Genomic DNA, 20,402 nt, shown 5'->3' on the forward strand with positions numbered 1-20,402 from the left:
TGAAATGAGGAAAGGTTAGGCTCCAGTTCTAACCACCACCAGGCTATCTAAAAGCAAACACCCATCCTCACTCCATCCCTGCTATAGTGGTTATTCGTTATGTGAGCACCTAAATTGGAAGGAAATTCTAAGGAGATCGGAATCAAGTTTGATCCAGTTCTCATTTATTATTTATATAAATACATATCCTAAGAAATGGCATTTGATAATGACTAACAACTGCTACTTTCTCTCATCCTTAAACATGGACTCACTATAGCAATTCCAATGTTGATCGATTGAGATTAACTCAGTTGGAGCATTGTAAAGATCCAAGGGCAAGATTTCTATTTAACTCAATCTTGCTTCGATGGTAGACACAAAACTCTCTTTTTAAAACAGCTGCTGATATAATACTAACTTACTTTTCGTGGCACTCATCTGATGGCTGTCGAAGCCTCCAAATGTCTCGGCCCTTCTGGGTAAGGATACGTGTCCAGTGATTCCCTCCTGGTCTGCACTGCCTGATGACTGCTGCCCGATAGCACCTCCAAAGCTCTGAGACAGCACATTCTGCAAGATCTCGACTGGATAAAGAGAGGTCAGTCAATAACCGAAGTAATTTAGAGCAAACCAACAAAAACAGAACAAAAGAACATGCTAGTACCAACAATCAGGTACATCGACTGCATGTTACAGACTGAGAATACCCACAATTAGCCTGATTCAATGCCATGCAGTCATTTTGTGGGCATAAGGTACGCACTCAACTATGATCTTCAAAGTCCTCCCACCTTTGGGAGGAAAAGACTTGCATTTAAATAGCAACTTTCACAGCTGCCAGATCTCTCCAAGCACTTTTCAGCCAATAAAAGACTTCTGAAACATGATCAGTATTGCAGGAAACCTGACCATCAATTTGCACACAGCAAGCGCCTGAAAACTGTTGTGATTATGACTAGATCATCAATGCTGATTGAGGGATAAATATTGATTAGGGCACTGGGAGAACTCAACTGCTACTCTCCGAAATATTGCCAGGGGATCTTTCGCACTGATTTGAGTGGGCAGATGGAGCCTACGTTTAATGCCTCATCCAAATCACCTCGGCCAATATAGCGCCCCTTTCAGTACTACAGTGAAGTGTTGCCCTTGATTTTGGGCTCAAGGCTCGGAGTAAGATTTGAACCCTGAACCCTGTGACTCATCAGATGGGAGTGTTACACTGAGCCACAGGTGAGGAGCACCGGCATAATGCCTCCTGCACCAGTGTCGGACTCACGATGTCCCAGAAGTTCATTCCAACTCCCAGAGTTAGAAAGGTTACATCCTCTAATCCCAACCCTGGGAAATGATACCATTTGACTGGATCCACTGGAAAACCATTGCTGACTCTTGCCATTCGGTAAAGTCTACGGGCCATCTAACAAATATGTGACTAAGCTTTGCATAAAAGCTGATGATAACCAAATATATTATAATCTGTTTCAATCTGTCAAACATCTCCCAATAGTCCACTCATTGGAACGAAGCATTAAAGTGATTAGCTGTGAGGAGTAAGCCAAACATTAACAGCCACACACTTAAATTCCAAGCCTTAGTGCCAATTGGTGAGGGATAGTTGGAGAGAGTAAAGAACATGAATTAATTGTCATAGACTACATGGGCCACTGGGCATTCTGCACTATTTAACACACTCATGGATGTTCATTGGCTTGAACTCCACTGTCCAATCCCTCCCTGTATCTCTCTGGTTCCAAAATATTTGCCTACATCATCCTTAATCACATTCAATGATGAAGCGTTCGCAACTCTCTGGGGCAGGGAATTCCAAATTTTCACAACTGAGTGAAGAAACTTCTCATCTTACTCTGAAATGTTCAACACTGAGACAGTGCCTTCATGTTCCTGATTCTCCAGAAACAGAAAACACACACATCTTATCAAGCCCTTTTCAAATTTTCACATTTCAATCAAATCACGTGCCATCCTTCCAAACACTGACGTGTAAATCCCATTTTCTCCGTCTATCTTCAGACCTCTCACCCCCCTTTACAGGTCTATAGTATTTCCACAGAGGGAGGTAAAGTTACCCTGGATTGTCTGCTACAACAGTCTGAGCATAATTCACTGCTTCATTGAACAGTGCTGTGTGGACAGTTCACTGGAAGAAATGGGCATGGGTGATGGGATGGCTTTAGCACCCCATGTATAAATGGCAGAAGAACACACAAAGCTCCCTTGACTTCCCTTGTTCTTCCAAAATAAAGCATCCTTTCAAATGGTAACATCGCCACCTGATTGTAGTGCTCATCTTTGTGTCATGGACTGGATATTGACCTTTCATCTTGTAACCTGGGTTCAAATTTGACCCTGACAGATTGGAGAAAGATTCCTTGATCTGCAGGAGCCTCTCTGTAGACAGAGTTCAGCTGTATCAATACAGCACCCAACAGACCCCTTTGGTTGCTATTCAATTTGCAATGTTGTTGACAGAGGCTACAGGGCAGCAATTGGAAATGTTACCCTGCTGCTGTAGGTCACTCATCTGAGGTCAAGGCAAATTTTGTTCAGGGAGCCTTGTTTTCCATCTAAGCCGATTTGGACTTGGCCTGCGATTACTTGATGGGGCATCACAGAAGTTATTCAACTTGACCCCTAACCTGTGTGAGATCAGAGTTCATGTGTCAAAAGATTTAAGTTACGAGGGAACAGAACTTGAACCTGAAAGGAGGCGGAAGACATGGTTGTCTGAAGGCATACAAAGTGTGAAAGAGGTAAGTGTAGGACATCAGGTTAAAACACAGGACAAGGAAAAGAAGGATCAACCTAAAAAGGGCAAATGTAGAATGAATGCAAGAATGTTCTTTTCATGAATGGACTCTCTGATGCAGCAGTTTTGTGGACTGGGAGAATAATCCCAATGTCGCTGGGCTAGTAACCTAGGGTATTGTCCAGGGGAAAATGGCACCATAGCAGCTGATGGGATATAAATTTCAATTAAACCATTAATGGTGCCATGGAACTACCGTGGATTGCTGGTAACACCCTTTCAGGTTGAAAGGTTTGGTGTGGCTTCATAACACAGCCATGGGCGGCATGATGGCTCAATGGTTAGCACTGTTGCATCACAGTGCCAGGGACCCTGGATCAATTCCAGCCTCGGGTGACTGTCTCTGTGGAGTTTGCACACTCTCCCCGTGTCTATGTGGGTTTCCTCTAGGTGCTCTGGTTTCCTCCCACAATTCACAGATGTGCAGGTTAGGATGGATTGGTCATGTTAAATGGTCCATTGTGTCCAGGGATATTTAGGTAAGGTGGTTAGCCATGGTAAATGCAGGGTTACGGGGATAGGGTGGAGGGGGGAGCTGGGGCTTGGTGGGATGCTCTTTGGAGAGACACTGCAGACTCAATGGGCTGAATGGCCTCTTTCTGCACCCTAGTGCTTGACATGTTACTACCCTCTGAAATGGCTGGGAAAGTCACAATTTGGAATGGGCAACAAATCTGGCCCAGTCAGTGGCACCCACATCCCATGAAAAAACAAAGGACAGATGTTTTGGGTGTTAAGGTGGGGGCTGAAGATAAAAACTCGAGATTAATTTAAAAAAAAATTGTAGGTTAAAAAAAAAGAGGAAATTATGAGTTTTCTGGATGGATGAACCAAGAGGGTGAGTGATGGATGACCTTCTCAATCCAAATTCTTGCGTGAACTGGACAGACCCAGTCCCCTCACTGAAAGCTAAACATATTTTTCCTCTGATGAGTGCAAACAATTAACAATGAACCAGAGAAAACAGACATCAAGATCGAATGAATGTTTGGACGTGAAATGTTCTTGTCTGTCTGTATCAGCTGAGCTCATTTCCAGGCCTTCAGATTAGACTTTGTGATTTGATTGATTTCAACTGAAGCAAACCTCCTGCCTGGTATTTCCAGGATATAGTCAGCAGTTTATGTATACACAGTGACCACATTTGCTGGTCAGATAACAGTATCAGAAAGGCTACTAGACAGAGGCGGAGAGATGCTGATCACTTTATCTCTGTGGACAGCTGCTGCATATCTGAGGAGTGTATAGGCAAGTCAGTTTTCTACTTCTGTCCCCTTATGAAGAGGCAGGCTTTTGTTTAATTCACTCTTGGGATTTAGGCTTTGCTGGCAAGGACAATGTATAATGCCTTTGCAAGTTTTCTTCAGGTAGTAGCGAGCAGCCTTCTTGAACCATTGCTAACAGCATGTTGAAGGCATTGACCAATTGGGATATCTGAGATTTCAACTCAACGGCAATGAAGCCTCAGCCACTCGTGCTATGCTATTACCCCATAGGTATTGTTCCTGGTACAATCCTGCATTTGTCCTTTGGATTATTGAACTGTGGACACTTGGACTTTTCACCAAGGATTAGCTGACGGGGCTTAAATATATAGGCTGGCACTACTATCCCTGCTCTCAAACCTGGGACTGCCTCAGCCTTTACCCCAGCTAATACCACCTATTAGCCTACAGACCAAAGACTGAACCTTGGGCTGGGGTAAGCTGTGTGGCATAGTTCCAAACTAGGTCGTGTACTTATCATCTGAGCCATTGGTGAAATGGTACAGGTAAATGGAAATGATAAGTAACAGGAACAAGAGTAGGCTGATCAGCCCCATGAGCTTGCTCCACCATTCTATAGTACCTGTTATTTGTCATCAGTTTATGATGTGAGTGAAACTATTCCCTGGCATTATCAGGCAATGGGATACAGGGCAACTGTGCATCATTAAAGTCTCACAAGCAACATTTCAAAATTGCTCATGTTGTCCACTCATGGACTTGTCCTCAGCCAAGGATGCTTGATCAGAATCTTTGAATGTCCTACCTAATAGCACCACAGATGGTCTGCCATGGTTCAAGAAAGTGGCCAATCAACTCCCACAGGGTGACAAGGAATGATTAAATGCTGCTTATAGTATCAAAACTTACATCTTGTACATAGAAAATGTTTTATATAAAATCTCAATGTTAAAGGAAATTTTAAGTCGCGTGTTCTCGCTTGGATGAGAGGTTCCACCCACTTGGTATTGACGAGTCATGCATCACCATTGAAAGTAATAGCTTGTAATTGTTTGTGGTTTAAGACCACTTCAAAGTTAGTTAATAAACAGAGCAGCTTGGCATGAGCTAGATGTACAAGAAGTCATAGGGAAATAAGATTTTTCTCATGGGACTGCAAGTTGCCAACCTCCAGGACAGGATTGATCATGATTTATTGAGAGCCCTTTAACTGCATCTGGTGCTTTGCCACTTCTACCATACAGACTGCCAGCTCTGGTTAGAGATTGGCCAGTAGTGATTAACTACGTGGTAGTTTTGTAAACAGAAGACCATTGCAATCCACAAGCCTGCCATTGCAAACCACTCATCAGCTTCCTTAATGTGATTCTAAATTAAAAATCCTCTTTCCAAATAAGAATTTAACACAAGTTCTTCATAAAATCTTCCCCTGGTGTTCTGCCTGAACATTGCCACTGGTAATCTCTTCCAGAATTTTACCATTGTTTTGTCAATGTTAGAAATGCAAGTAAACCAGGGTTGATTGAGGTAGGTGGGGAGTGGGGAACGTCACTGGACTCTGCATTAAAGAACTCAGTTCTTACGGACATTGCGGCACAGTGGTAGTGTCCCAACCTTCGGCCAGAAGGCCTGGGTTCAGATCGAACATGCCCCAGAGGTGTACCACAGCATGCCTGAACAGGATAATTAACAGTCACCCCAATGCCTGGTTGTTATCACATTCTCACTGGTAAACTAAGAGGGGAAACAAAAGTAGTTCTTTTGAATATTTTATTAATGCGGTGAGTCTATTTTAAAAAAAACAGAAAAAAAGAGTGGAGTTCTTCCCCAGTGAGGAGATGGCTTCTTGAGAGAGCCCAGAACAGAAAGGCGGAAACTGGGGTTTATGCAAATCTATAGTTTTACAATGAAACCCTTGTAAATCTCTGAAAATCTTTTGCTGACAAATTCAACACATGGATATCGGTCTGTTAAATGCTATTTACTGAACAAAATGACATTTTTATAGCCACAAACAGATGACTGATTACATGTTGACCTCAGTGGCTTCTTCTGCTTGAACTGACCTTCTTTCATTGCATCCTTGAGTAGGGACTCTCCCTTTGGGGCATCTTCTGTATTTGCTCTGAACAAGGACCTGGTTATCAGATTCTGCGAAGCTTCTTCGTGCCCAGTAGCCTCCGCCATTTCCTTGTACAGTCTCAGTTTCTCTTCCAAGAGTGAAAGGATTTGTTGATCTCTTTCCTGCAGCTTCTCTGTGGTTCAAAGAATGAAATGAACAAATTTTAAACTGTCAAACAGTGGGTGTGTAGGTAAAATGGGAGGAGGAAACAAAACCAACTATGCAGAAGAAAGAAAACTAGAAAAGAGAGGAGGCAACATCAAAGTCTATTGTCCAGCGCAGGACTAAGCAACAGGGTGAAAAGTCCTAGTTCAATATTAACTTGGTATGGAATGAGTGGATTCTAGTGGGTTGGCATTTGGAGAACCAGAATTAATGTCAATGTCCTGGAACTAAGCAAGACTAACAAACTGCTTATCTCTACCCTGTTATTGCGAAATGAGGATGGCATTGGTCTTGGTTCTGAAGCAACAACAAATGTTAAGTAAACAGAATGGACGAAGGTGGTGGACATGACCAGCTGGTCTATGCTCAGTGACTGGAACACAACCATTTCAACTGTGCTCTACTCCCCCAGATTCTTCCCCACCTACAGCCACATCATCTTCTGTAAGGTGCAAGTTAAAATCCCCAAACCAGGAAGAAAATAACTCTGGACAATTCCTCTCCGATTCCATCAGACACAGGAATCCAGCTCAACTGATCAAATTGACCATGTCCAAGTTCAGAATGGCTCCTTGGCTGCTGATTCCTGTTGTCCCTCACCTTCCCCTCCTCCCTTTCACCTTCTCTTGGCATCTAATGGGGGGGGGGGGGGGTCAGAGGTCAACAGGAGGGAGGGAAGGGGAAAACCCAAAACAAAGTTCCCACAAAAAGCATGTCAGGTGACAAAACAAACATGGAAGTGACATTTTTGAAATCGAAGCCAATGGTCCTCAGTCAGTAAATGGTTCCTGATTAAAAGTGAATTCCCCTATGGTTTGTGGGAAGAAGATCTGGTTCATTGTACGTAATAGCAAGTAGCAATATAAACAAGAGGTTCTTTCAAATAATCCTTGATCCTGTTAATTAAAAATGCTAATGTAATAAGCAGATTTCCTCAGCAATCATTTACATTTTCTCATTTTAAATTGATGAAAGCTTGCAGAAATACAAAGTTCTTGCAAGCGTTTTGGCCAACTCTTGTAACGGTTCAGTTCCAATTAATGGTGGATGTGCCATCGTCACTGAGGCCCCTGGGACAAGGAAAGATCTGTCCAGTTCCTCCTCCTGGTCACTAAACCTGTTGGAGGCTCAAGGTATGAACCACATACTCCATCCACTTACTGAGAAGAAAGTTGTCATGGATAATCTAGCCTTCCAGCAACAGAATACATCATATAAACAGATGTCACTGACTGCTCATGCCCAATTCCGAAAGGTGGAATGCCTTTCCCGGAATATTTTAATTATTAAAAGGTGCTGTATAAATACAAGGATGACTCTATGACTCCAAGTGATTGATGAAGCTCTCCTTCCAAATTATTAGAGCAGAAGTAGGCCATTCAGCCCATCAAGTCTGATCTGCCACTCGATGTGAACATAGCTGATTGATAATCCTCAACTCTACTTTCCTGCCCTTTCCCATTACCCTCAATTCCCTTACTGATTAAAAATCTCTGTCTATCTCAGCTTGAATGCGCAATGTGACCTAACATCAATGGCTCTCTGTGGTAAAGAATTTCATAGATTGATTACCCTCAGAGAAGAAATTCTTCCTCATCCCCGTCTTTAATGGGCAACCCTTTAATCAGAGGTTGTGCTCTCTGGGTGACCTGTTGGAATCGATTGGCAACATTCACATGGGAATGAATCACTGGAGAGATTTGATTATTGCCCCAAATCCCACTTTAGGGAGTCAGCAGCTGCACAGAAAATGTCGGGGTGGGGGTGGGGAATGGCAAGAAATGTGGAGGAGGTAGGTTCAACTGAGGCATTCAAGATGGTGTTGATGATTATTTGGATAGATGTGATGTGCAGGGATATGGGTAAAAGGCAGGAGATTGGCACTTGGTAGTAGCACTGGGTAATAACAGAACAGGGTGAGGGGGAAAAATTGAAGAACAGGTTGAGGGGGAAAAATTGAATCTTCCTCTCTCCAGGGAGTGAAAACACCACTTATTTAATGATGAACAAAAACAGAAGTTGCTGGAAAAGCTCAGCAGACCTGGCAGCATCTGCGAAGAAAAACCAGAGTTAATGTTTTGGGTCCGGTGATCCTTGCTCAGAACTGATGGCAGCTAGAAAAGTTTCGGTTTATAGGTTAAAGGGTCACCGGACCCGAAACATTAACTCTGGTTTTTCTTCACAGATGCTGCCAGATCTGCTGAGCTTTTCCAGCAACTTTCTGTTTTGTTTCCGATTTACAGCATCCAGAGTTCTTTTGGTTTTCATTTACTTAATGATCACTGACTATCTAATTCTGAATAACCATCTAACAATTACTAACAGAGCAAACGTCAATAATCTTAATAAAAGCTCACAGTCGCTTCCACCCCCGCTGTGTCTCATATGATGTGCAAAAAATTTTTCAGCTTTACATTGAGACTTCACACATAAAAACCCAAGCCCTGAGCCCCAGCCTTATTCAGTAACTAGGTCGGAAACATTCAGTTGTGGTTCTTGGTGATTGCACATGTTCCATAAATAAAGCAGATGTACCTTTCAGTTCTTTGGCTCTGCTCTCTAGCTGCCGCCGGTCTTCCTCAGACTCACTGGGAATTCCTTCATCTTCATCCTGACCCCTGTCAGATCAATCAGAGCAAAGGGTTCAAGGCAGTGTCCAACTTCATTCAGGGGGGATAGAGAGGAATTTAATATCCTAGGTGAACACGGGGAGGCCATGCATGATGCCATGGGTTTTTCTGGCTGGAATGAACAGCCACTTTACACTGGTCTGACTGAACAGGGTAGAACTTGAGGGTGGCTTCAGCCTTTCACAAGCTCCCCTGGGGATAAGACCCACCCTCACTCTTCAGAATCTTTAAAAGTTTGGAAACCATGTATGTATTTATTTTTTATTTTCTGAAGGGATACGCATGTCACTGTCCGGGCATTTATTGCCTGTCCCTTGTTGCCCCTTGAGAAGGTGCCAGTGACCTGCTTTCTTGAACCCCAGCAGTCCATGTGCTGTAGGTAGACCCACAATGCCATTAGGGAGGGAATGCCAGGACTTTGACTCAGTGACAGTGCAGGAACTGTCCAATTTAGGATGGCGAGTGGTTTGGAGGGGAACTTGCAGATGCTGGTTTTTCCCAATCATATTTCTGACTGGTAAGAGATAAATTTCTACCAATTGATTTGAGAAATCTGGGACGATGGGGCAAAACACTGCTCAGTAATGAGGGCTCTCATGCCAGATGACTCGTTGACAGGGGCTTGTGACTGACTGCACACTCCTGGGAAACCAGGTTTGAGCTCACAACCCATCAGCAACAAATAACTTAGAGCACCATGTTCCTGAATTCCTAAAGGACAGTCAGGTGGCCAAAATTATATTTGGTAAAATCCATCCTTTGAAGCCAACAATGCACAATACAAGTATCTTTGCTTTATTAACATGCTCAAGTTTGGTGACGATTGGTTCATAACGATTGTTAAAGGATTGTTCTTCCTTAGGCCAAAGACAGGCCAGGAATTGGCGATCAGGGCCAACTGCAGATCATAAGATATGAATAGGAAATTTTGAGTCATAACATTGTTTTCTGTTGGTGTCGGTCATGCACATTAAAGCTACAGATATCATCCAGGAGAGATCACTACGTTTTGCTTCACTTTGAAGGAACAGCATTTGAAATATTGATCTGAGGTGAAGGGCAAAGTGAAAGGCAGCTGTTTATTTCACTGTCTGCTCGGCTCTAATGACAAAGCTACGTACATCGTGCTGGTAGTTTGCTGAATGATTTGCATCCAGTTCGTCCTCTCCTCTTTGGAGCTGGCATGTACCTCGTACATCTCAGGTAACTTGGCAGCTGCACTGATGAGGAACATGCCCCTTTCCTCGTGTGCTACTTCACGCACAATAAGTTTCTGCAGTGGCACCACAGTAGACTTCTGGTCCTAAAACAGGTGTTTCAAAACAGGTGTTAAGACTTTGAGAAATTGAGGTGTTATTGATTTCAACAGTGCTTAGATCCCAGAGCAAACAGGCATGTACCTTTAAGACAGATACATAAGATCAGAACATGTAAAAAGAGACCTGTGTCGGCTTTAGACATTATCTCATGCAGTCAGTTCAGTGAGAATGTAATGTACAGTAACATCAGTAAATGCAGACTGTAATATCACAGACTTACACATAACGTAAACAGTGTTGTTAATAAGCTTTAAGACACCTGTCTCAACAAAAACCTGATCTTTGTGGCACAAATAATGAGAGTTGACATATAGGGGCAGCACTGAGACCAGAGTACACTGCCATTGGCATGTCTCCCAGCTGTTAGGTTTTATTAAGGGTGATGGAGAAAGAGATATAATGTCATATAAGCAAAGTATTGGGCAGGTAATGAATCAATAATACACAGATCTGGTTGAACAAAGCAGACTCTGCATATGGCCCCAGCCTGGGACCAAGTCGTATCTTCTCTCATTGGGATCCTTTAAAGGATGTAAATTTCTTACTAATTCAGGGTAAATTTCTACCAAGTAAGAGAACAAACAAGGGCTTATGGGGCCGAAGCCCATTTGGTGAACAGTATGACATTGACATGCTCCTAAACATTGCCTTACATTAAAATCACCCAATGATGCACCCCAATGAGGCATTAGCACAGAGGAGATGGGAGAAAAAAATTAAGAGTGAGCGAGAGAGAGAGATTGAGTGCCAGCAAATGTGAAAGATCAATAGCATGAGAGCATGAATACGTGACAGAGAGCATGTGAGAGAGAGCTAGAAAGCAAGAGCAAGAGAGAAAGAGTGCATGCAAGGACAAATGAGAATGAATGAGCACATGAGACAGTGAGTGAGAACAACAGTGTGTAAATGAGTGAGACAATGCATGAAGGGAGAATGAGAGAGTGAGTCAGAGGCAGATTGGGAAAAAAAAAAGAGGGGGAACAGAGAGAGAGATGAGAGGAAGAGATAGATTGAAAGGGAGGGGAAAGAGGAAGAGAAAGAGAGAGGGAGAAAGGAAAGAAAGTCAAAGGGAGAGGAGAAAAAGTGAAAGAGGAAGTGCGGGGTGGGAATGGGGGGGGAGACACATAGTGTGGGAGCGGGGGGTTGTGGGGTGCCAGGTGCTTTACCAGTGACAGTGATGCTCCAGTGCTGTGAACTGGGAAACTGTATGTCTATTGTCAGGTTAGAAGAAAGTAGAAGAAATAAAATGTGACTAAAACATCGAGGATGAAGTCCAATAAAAAAGTGAACCATAGTGCAGGCTGATGGGACATCAGCACAACGGGCAAAAGGACTGTACGTATGTACCGAGTGGAGAACCAACATTTATTACAAAAGGATGCAGGTTAAACAGCAGCAGCCTGATTGTGATTGAGAGGTGCTGGAAAACCAAAAGGCTTTGTGACAATGTCACTGTAAGATCAGCGATGCTGGGTGCAGCCTAGTGCTTGGACGAATGACAAACCTCTGAAGCACATCCTGGACAGAGAGTTCAAATGTCACTGCATTCTGACTGGGCGAAGTACAGTGTGCCGTGTAACGTTGGCACTGTGCCTGGTAGAGAGTTGTTGCATCAGACACATCAGGTTTACCGTGGCACGCTCCGCTACAGGTTGTGTCAGAAAACCATTAGCCTCATCACCGGGGAGAACAGGAATTGGGCTTCTGTGTGGTCGAGGGATTAGCCTCCAGAAAAACTCGCACCGGCTTGCTTTGCCGATGCAGCTTCCAAGCAGAAACCACAGAGGTCGTCACCCACAACATTCTCAAAAGGATTATAGCAATGCAGGGCATTTGATGCAGATAGTGTCACTGAATCTTCCTTTCAGCTTAATTTTGTGGAATTGTTCACATAAACTAAATGTCCTAATCTGAGCTGACCTTCCGAATTAAACAGCCTATTAACAGGGGATGTCTCTGGGTGGGAACGGGATAATATCTTAAGATCTCTTCTGTTGATGACTCGAAGGTTTAATTGACAGCGCTAAGTGTTTTAAGAATCAGAGTTCACAGCAAAAAAAAACGCACAATCAGCATTTTCCAACTGCAGTCACTCTATTGCAACAACGTCATTCTCATCTACAAATAGGAACTGCTCAAAGACTGAATAATTTATGTGTCAAATGAATCGAAGACAGGAAGTCGAGTTATAGCTACTCAACAGTGACCCTAGTGAAAATCTTCTCCCACACGTTCAGTAGTTTCAGTCCCTGTTTGTGGATAAGGGATTCCAGGACACAAAAACTTACATTTCTATAGAGCCTCTAATACAATAAAAAGTTCCAGGGCAGCTCACAGAAGGACTATAAAACAAAGTATGGCACTGGGAATTAGGGCAGACAGCCAAACGTTTGATCCATGAGGTTGGGTTGAAGAAGAAAGCAAAATGAAAAGCTTATTGTTGAGGATTCTGCTTCCATCTTCCCCCTGCTTCAGTGCAGCTCTGTCCTGCTGTACTCTGATTCAAGCAAAAGATCAGACAACAAATGTCAGCACTCTTGGAGATTAGAGTGTGATAAATATCCTGGCTCATCCAAACACTTGCATATTTGTGTAAACTAGCTCATGACACTTGTGCCTTCTTAGCTTAACACTGAAATGGTCACAATAGAGGAATTTCCCCACACCAGATTAAAACCTGCAATGGTTTAAACATTTAGCTTATTTCCTGTGATTACATCATTGCATTACAAATCCTGAGCATGAACTCAGTCTCCAGCCTGAGCTGAATTATTGGATTAATGCCGATTCCAGAGAGCGGAAAATCTGATCAAATCCAAAGGTTGCTCAGGGTGGCAAAACTATCACGGATGCACAAGCTCTTGCAAAGTTTACTGGATTGTCTCCTCTTACAACTGAAAGCACAACTAAATGCCTAATTAGTGGGATCTTGCTCTGCACAGGTGTGTGACCACATTTTCCACGTGACAATGGTGACTGTAGTTTAAAAGCATCAGCCTTTCCACAGAGTGCTGGGGGTGGGGTTGCGCGAATGATCAATCTCTGTACAAGAGTACATGCAAGAACAACTCAACTGGCAATACACCCAAAATGGCAGGTCTCCAAAGGATAGAACGTTCTGTCGATAATGGAAGCATATTGCATGAAACACCAGCCTTGTCCTCTTGATACCCTCGGTGGAGTTTTAGCTCCACCCCCAAATGTCCCTACTATTTGATCTAATTTGGAGTTAACTGGGGTCAGGAAGTTCTTTGTGATCTCATCACTTGACACAACCAGCCCTATTGACTTCCTGTTTCAGCTTCTGACACACACCCAAACAGGCAGACAGTGTCTCAGCTAAGCACTGAATCAAGTTCCTGGGGGTGGAGATGAATGGCAGATCCCATTCTTGTGCTACTATGAAAGAACAATACAACACTCCCTCAGCACAGCAGCAGCCCAGCTCCTGCAGAATTCATCTACAAATGTAAGTATGAGATTCCCAAATAAACTGCATAAGTTAGACCAGCTTCTACCTAAATGATTATGATCTTTACTTGGTTGACATGAATTAGAATTATCAGCACAACTGAGACACACATATTAGTCAATATATCAGCAGGGTGGAGAGCAGAATGTTACACAGGCAGTTGTGTCAAGTAATATCTAGATATGATCAACCCTCAAAGAATTACTAACTCACCAGTGCAGCAAAAGTATACTTCTGATCCTTCTCTTGAAGAAACACCAGCACATCAGAAAGCAACACAGCCTGGACTTCTACAAAGCAAGAGATAAACATCTTACATAAAAGCTGTTTAAGTACAAACCAGTCATAACCACAAAAAACAAAGTAAAGTCATATCAACTCTGAACAGGATGGTGTACTGCAGGGTTAATCATCCTCGGACAACTGCTCATCTTTTGCATATTTTAGTGCAGGTTCATCATCAACGTTTTGAGAGGTGAAGAGAAAAGGACAGTACTTTCATTTCTCTTTGACTGGCAAACAGAGAAAATCACATATGTATAGTTTCCTTTTGACTGTTTTCCTTTTAGATGATCTCTCTGTAGGCACACAATTTCCTGACCTGACTTCTAGGATTTTAGGCATTGACTGGCAATTGTTTTCTGGAACTATGAACATGTGGAAGGACACACCTGCAATTCAATTCATGAAAACTACGCTGTTTCCTAATACATGGTACTGGCAAAAATGGAAATGGCTGGCAACTTTTCTTCCATCAAAAAAGTACAGAACCGATAACGGGCATAGTTCACGAAAGGTCTTTCATGAAGGAAATCTGCTGTCCTGACTTGGTCAGGACTACATATGACAGCAATGTGGTTGGCTTCAAACCATTCTCTTAAATGGTCAAGCAAACCACTCAGTTCAAGGGCAGTTCAGGATGGGCAATGCACACTGATCTTGACATCTTCATACCATGAAAGAAGGAAGAAAACGTAGGAAAAGAACACATTTCAGACAGGAACTACATAGATCTTGGCTGCATAAAGGACTGGGGTGGATTAGGTTTCAAACATAAACATCAAACTCAAAACTTTAATATCCATAGGCAAAGATGGGCCTGGAAATGGCTATGACAGAAGCAAATAAGAATTATGGAGACAGGGAGCTGTCTATAGATAGTATATAGATATATTCTAGCAATTTGTAGAACAAAGATGCAATCCACTCCTCATTTATTCCCTCACTTGCTGGTTGGCATTTGGAGGAGAAATGTTAGATGCAGTGTTACCAATTATGGCCCTCATTGCTACAGAGAATGGCCTCTAGCACAGTCCGACCAACATCCCTTTGAAGAGTGCCGTGCACTTCATAAAGTGTAGAGGCTATACCTTTTAGTCTTCCTGCTGAAGTCTTTAATGTAACAGGGCCATCGTGTACCAGCTTTCTCCGGATCAAGTCTTCCTTTGCAAACATCTGGCCGCTCTTCATCCTCATGATGGCCTTGGTCTCTGTTCTGCTGTGGATCTCCTGCAGTCTGGTTTTCTTTTCAAATTCACTTACTTTGTTATCAACTGCTGCGATCACCTCTTTTATCATGGCAAGTGCTTTTGTGAGATCAGCGTGATCGTCATCATTTTCTGTGAAGATCAGGGAAAAGGATAATGACCTCGATTCAGACTAACTCCCAAGTGCATGCTAGTATTCATGTTCCACCTGATCCTTCCCCCCATCTTTCCTCATTTAACTCTTCCATTATTACTCTCTCTCACCTCCACCCCCAAATGCTGATCTACCATTAAGTGGATCAATACTATTCACTTTAACCCCTCTATGTGAACATGTTCTATACTCTCACTGTTACACATTTTCAGGTTTGACTTCAATAAAGTGACACATGCTGAATTGGGGTTCAGTGGCTGGATGGATTGCATGTGTGCTCACACGGTGAGCATTGACAGGCAATAACTTGGTGGGAGTGGGAGGTTGCCACTGCTATTGATCAAAAAGCAGGAAACAGGGTTGATAGGTCTTTCCTGAATCCAAAATGGCAAATAGCAGAACAAGATTTATTTTCACATCAACCTGTTCAGACTTCTGAACATAATTCTGCAGCAAGTAGGACGTAAACCCAAGCCTCCTGACTCAGAGATGGAGACACTACCACCACGCCACAAGAGCCTCTAATAGAAAAATAAGATTTTCTAATCAACCTGTTCAAAGGTGTTATAGCACACCTCTGGAGCAGATGGGAATTGAACCCAGACCTCCTAGTCAAGAGGTGGGGACATTACCACTGTGTCACAGGAGGCCCTGAATAGCAGAAGAGGAGTGACAGGCTTAATAAACGACACCTATTCCTGTGCCAGTGGTGACCTCCTACTGGGAAACGACAGTGTAGACAATTAGAATGAGTTCACAGCCTTTGCAAGGAGGGAACTAAAGGCATGTCACAGATACGCCATTACCTTTGGTATGCTGAATTATCCGCTGGACAATCACGGGATACTTGGTAATCCTTTGAGTAACCAGTAATATACACTCCTGGATTCCTAATCTGCGAACTATGGAACTACTCATTTTTTTCTGCAAACACAGAATAAAACAATTTAGGCATAGATTGAGTTTTCCCAGGTTTCAAATTCTTCAGCTTTACAGTTGGCAATGAGCGGAGTGACTGTGACGACGCACCCGGACAAAGGCCTGGAACTTTTTCTCTCTTGCCAAGAGCTCTTTGCAAAAATTCACGGCGTCGTTGTGCTGCCCACAGAACTTCCCATACGTCTTCTTCATGCGCTCAGCACTCGGTCCAGAGAACTGCCAAACACAAACATGGCATTACACACGGGAGACAGTGAAGCGCAAATCATTGCAGGTGAAGTCTTAAAAGTATCACAGAATTGTGACGGTGCTGAAGGCAGCATCCAGCCCATCATACCTGTACCAGCTCTCCTACAAGCATTGTAGTTTACTCTTGTTCATCGACTCATAGCTCAGAAGAAGTCCTTCTACCCATCCAGTCTGTGCTGACCCATGTATACTTATACCACTTTCCAGCACTTGGCCCATACCCTTGAAAGACATTTCAAGTGCTCATCCAAATTCTTTTGGAAGATTGCAAGGGCAACACAAATTCGATTCTAGTCTTGGACGACTGTGTGTGTGGAGTTTGTATATTTTCCCCGTGTTTGTGTGGGTTGCCTCTGGGTGCTCTGGTTCCTCCCACAGTCCAAAGATATGCAGGTAAGGTGGATTGGCAATGGTAAATTGTCCCAAAGTATCAGGGATGTACAGGTCAGGTGGGTTAGCCATGGTAAATGTGGGGTTACAGGGATAGGGTGGATCTGAGTGGGATGCTCTTCAGAAGGTCAGTATGGACACGATGGACTGAATGGCCAGCTTCCACACTGCAGGGATTCTATGATTTCCACTGCCCTCCCAAGCAATGCACTCTAGATTCCCACCATCTCCTGGTGAAAACATTTCGTGCTTTCCTCCTGTATCCATGCACATTATTTCTATTCAAATAATCATTTTGTGTCCTCCAGAATGGCTCAATTGTACCTGCTCCACCACATTTTCAGACAGGGCATTCCATACCCTGACTGCTCACTGAGTAAAAAAGGTTCTCTTCATTTCACCCTCTTTTGCGGATCATTCTCCCTCCTTTCACAAGTGGAACGACTTTTCTCTATCTACTCCACCATCTAGTCTGATCATGATTCTGAAATCCGCCACCGGATCTCCTCCTCGGCTTTTTCTCTCCAGGGAGAAGCCCCCAAACCTTTTCAATCTACATCCATCGCCTGGCTTCACTCAAAGATTGCCAAGGCAAGCCAAAAGTAGTGGGGGACAATAAGCTGCACCCAAGCATGAAGCAACATTTTCAGGAGACAAAACAATTGGGGGAGTGCAGCAGGAAAAAGCATTATTAAAACACATAATTGGTTAAGAGAATGATTCAACTCAAAAACAGCAGGAGGCCATTTAACCTCTTCAGTGTATTCCACTATTCACTGTTGACCCATTCAATTTCTTTCAAACATTTGTTCACAGAATGAGGGCGCCGCTGGCTAGGCCAGCATTTATTGCCCATGCTTTATTTTCCCAGAGGGCAGTTAAAAGATAATGGCATTGCTGTGGGTCTGGAATTATGTGTAGGTCAGGCCAGGTAAGGATGGCAGTTTCCTTCCATCAGGGACATGAGTGAACCAGATGGGATTTTCCTGACAATGGTTTCATGGTCACCAGTAGATTCTTAATTCCAGATTTTGTTTATTGAATTCAAATTCCACCATCTGATTAGGCAGGATTTGAACCCAAGTCTCCAGACCATTGCATGGGCCTCTGGATGAACAGTCCAACAAAAATACCACTAGGCCATTGCCTCTTGTGAATTTTGCTTCACTTGTTTGCCTTTCTGAATAAAAATGAATCTGTTGACTGCCACCTTGAAAGCTTCAAACAAACCTTGGAAGCAATGAAACTTCTGAATGTCTATGGGGGATACAACAGTCAGCATAGAGAGAAGTGGACATTTCTTTATGCAGAGATTTGAGAACATTTGGAACTGTCCAAGAGAGGACTGGGTATGCTCTATAATTGTGTATATTTAAAACTGAAAACAATAGATATTTGATTTTGGAGGGATATGGGGAGTGGGCAGGAAAACAGAGTTGAGACAGGAGCTCAGCTGTGATGGTAGAGAATGGTGGAGCAGACTTGAGGAGTAGAATGGTTTACCGTGTTCTTATTTCTTAAATTCTTATTTTTCAATGGTTAGCCTGGGTCTCAAACATCTTGATGGGAAAAGCATCCTTGCGAGACAGATGGTGTTCTCATTGAGGATTCATTCAGCACTAAGCCAACAGCAGCAATGTTAGGGACAGTCCAGATCAAGGCTGCAGCCTCACAAATTTCAAACAAAAAATCAGGTCGCCTGAGGGTTGCACATCCCAGAGTAAAATTAGATCAACAGAAAGCCACATTGCCCGGTCCAGTCCTCTCTGAGGAGAGATCCGGTCAGTCCCATTTCCCAGCTCTATTCCTGTAACCCTGAACACATACTCGTCCCTGTGTGTTACAGTCTGGATACCTAATCCCCAACTTTCAATTTAAAAAGAACAATTAAACGAACACGTTGGCTCAGTGAATCCTTTTTACCTGATTCACCAGAATGTCTCCGATCTTTCTAATGAAGAAGTTCCGCTCACTGTTTGCCACCAAGGACTCTTTCCTCTTCTCTAGAATCCGATAGAGGAATTGTGTGTGGATGTCTATCAGATCTTCCAGGCAGGGAAAGATACGTTCCACTGTCGAGGTTTCAAACTGCAGCTCCTTTGTCATCCCTTTGCTGTAGATTTCAGACATGATCTTCAGAGTTCGGAGGTGGTGCATTTCCGTCTGCATTAACTCTGAAGAAGCAAACATCAACCAGTCAGATGCCAAGTATACACAGGGTTCTGCACCAATACCAGTTTGCCAACACTGTTCTGCACACCCTATGATATTTACAAATTATCAAGACTTTTTGTATAAAGTTTCTATTTCTCATCCTTGCTCCAGTTTCTCTTTCCCTGCTGTAAACTCCATGGACTTAGTTTTTAATGATCACTACTTCTTTTGAACGTTTTTCTATTGTGTTGTCTAACACTTTGCCCAGCCTTCATTCTCACTGCGTCAAGACTTATTTTTAAACACACTGGCCTTCTGCTCAAGCCCCCAACAGTAAAATTTCTCCCTTAGATTTCCCAAACCTGGTTCTCTTCCAAAATACCTCTCAGTTTACGTTAGCCTCTCTAACCTCAAGTGTTTTCCTGTTTGCTGGGCCTTGTACCCTTCCTGGAGATTCCTCAATATAAAATGAGAAGGGCAAGGAGGAAACTTTTGCAACTGAGAGGTAAGAGACCTTTGGATAGGTCATTGTAACAGACAACATTAATGGTTTCAAGGGACACTCATTTGCATGCCTGGGGAATAGATCGAAGGAAGCAGTGAGGATGTTGATTGGTGATGTTCATTTATATATAAAAAAAGAACAAGACTAATTTGAATTCAGGGCCTTTCCTGCTCCAATAAAGTCTTCAAACGTACAATCATTCCATTTAAGACAGGAATAAGTGTCAAATCTTACCATAGATAACATCCTGCCGTTTAATCACATCCTTCTTCTGCTGACACACAAAGTCGTTGTCCACTACTAGGCTCCAGGAGTCTGCTTCCAGTTCTTTAGCATCGGACTCGAACTCTCCCATCAGCTGCCCGTCCATGACATCTGTACCTGTGGGAGCGTGCAGTACACATGCAGAGTCTGACAATAAACATCGATGTTCAGCACCTACTGTAACATCACATTACCACACACACGTGCACATGGACAGCAACATTCCCAATTAATACATCTGCTTTTGGTGGCCTCTGATAAAATTCAAGTGTCAAAAATCATGAGGCTATATCATGGTCCCTTCTCACAAACTGGAGACATCACAAGTCTCCAAATAAATGCTGCATTTTTCCCTTTCTTTAAATGTACCTTAAGATTAAGCATAATTTTATGCCCAATGTAAATAACTTTCAAAACACCAACTTGCTGCTGCTAATACAGTGGAGTGTCAACCACAATAAGAAAGGTACAGTTTCACTATAAAGAAGACTGGTAGTAAATTCGATGGAGCCCA

At 43.1% G+C, this 20,402-nt stretch overlaps 1 protein-coding gene across 8 annotated transcripts in view; it reads right to left on the minus strand.

Annotated features, from left to right (window-relative positions):
- Nucleotides 1–20,402, minus strand: part of LOC122540917 (A-kinase anchor protein 13-like) — a 411,711-nt gene that overhangs the window by 21,647 nt on the left and 369,662 nt on the right. For 7 of the 8 annotated variants that reach the window (XM_043677213.1, XM_043677212.1, XM_043677210.1 and 4 more), the window contains 10 exons: nucleotides 19,859–20,035; nucleotides 18,889–19,139; nucleotides 16,417–16,542; nucleotides 16,194–16,311; nucleotides 15,117–15,365; nucleotides 13,960–14,036; nucleotides 10,077–10,258; nucleotides 8,861–8,943; nucleotides 6,105–6,293; nucleotides 405–566 (listed from right to left, as the gene is read on the minus strand). In XM_043677213.1, coding sequence (XP_043533148.1) covers nucleotides 405–566; nucleotides 6,105–6,293; nucleotides 8,861–8,943; nucleotides 10,077–10,258; nucleotides 13,960–14,036; nucleotides 15,117–15,365; nucleotides 16,194–16,311; nucleotides 16,417–16,542; nucleotides 18,889–19,139; nucleotides 19,859–20,035 — 1,614 coding nt within the window. The remainder of the gene's footprint in view (nucleotides 1–404; nucleotides 567–6,104; nucleotides 6,294–8,860; nucleotides 8,944–10,076; nucleotides 10,259–13,959; nucleotides 14,037–15,116; nucleotides 15,366–16,193; nucleotides 16,312–16,416; nucleotides 16,543–18,888; nucleotides 19,140–19,858; nucleotides 20,036–20,402) is intronic. The other variant, XM_043677208.1, reaches the window with a different exon arrangement.

Source organism: Chiloscyllium plagiosum, chromosome 36, assembly GCF_004010195.1.
Source record: "Chiloscyllium plagiosum isolate BGI_BamShark_2017 chromosome 36, ASM401019v2, whole genome shotgun sequence".
NCBI lineage: Eukaryota > Metazoa > Chordata > Chondrichthyes > Orectolobiformes > Hemiscylliidae > Chiloscyllium > Chiloscyllium plagiosum.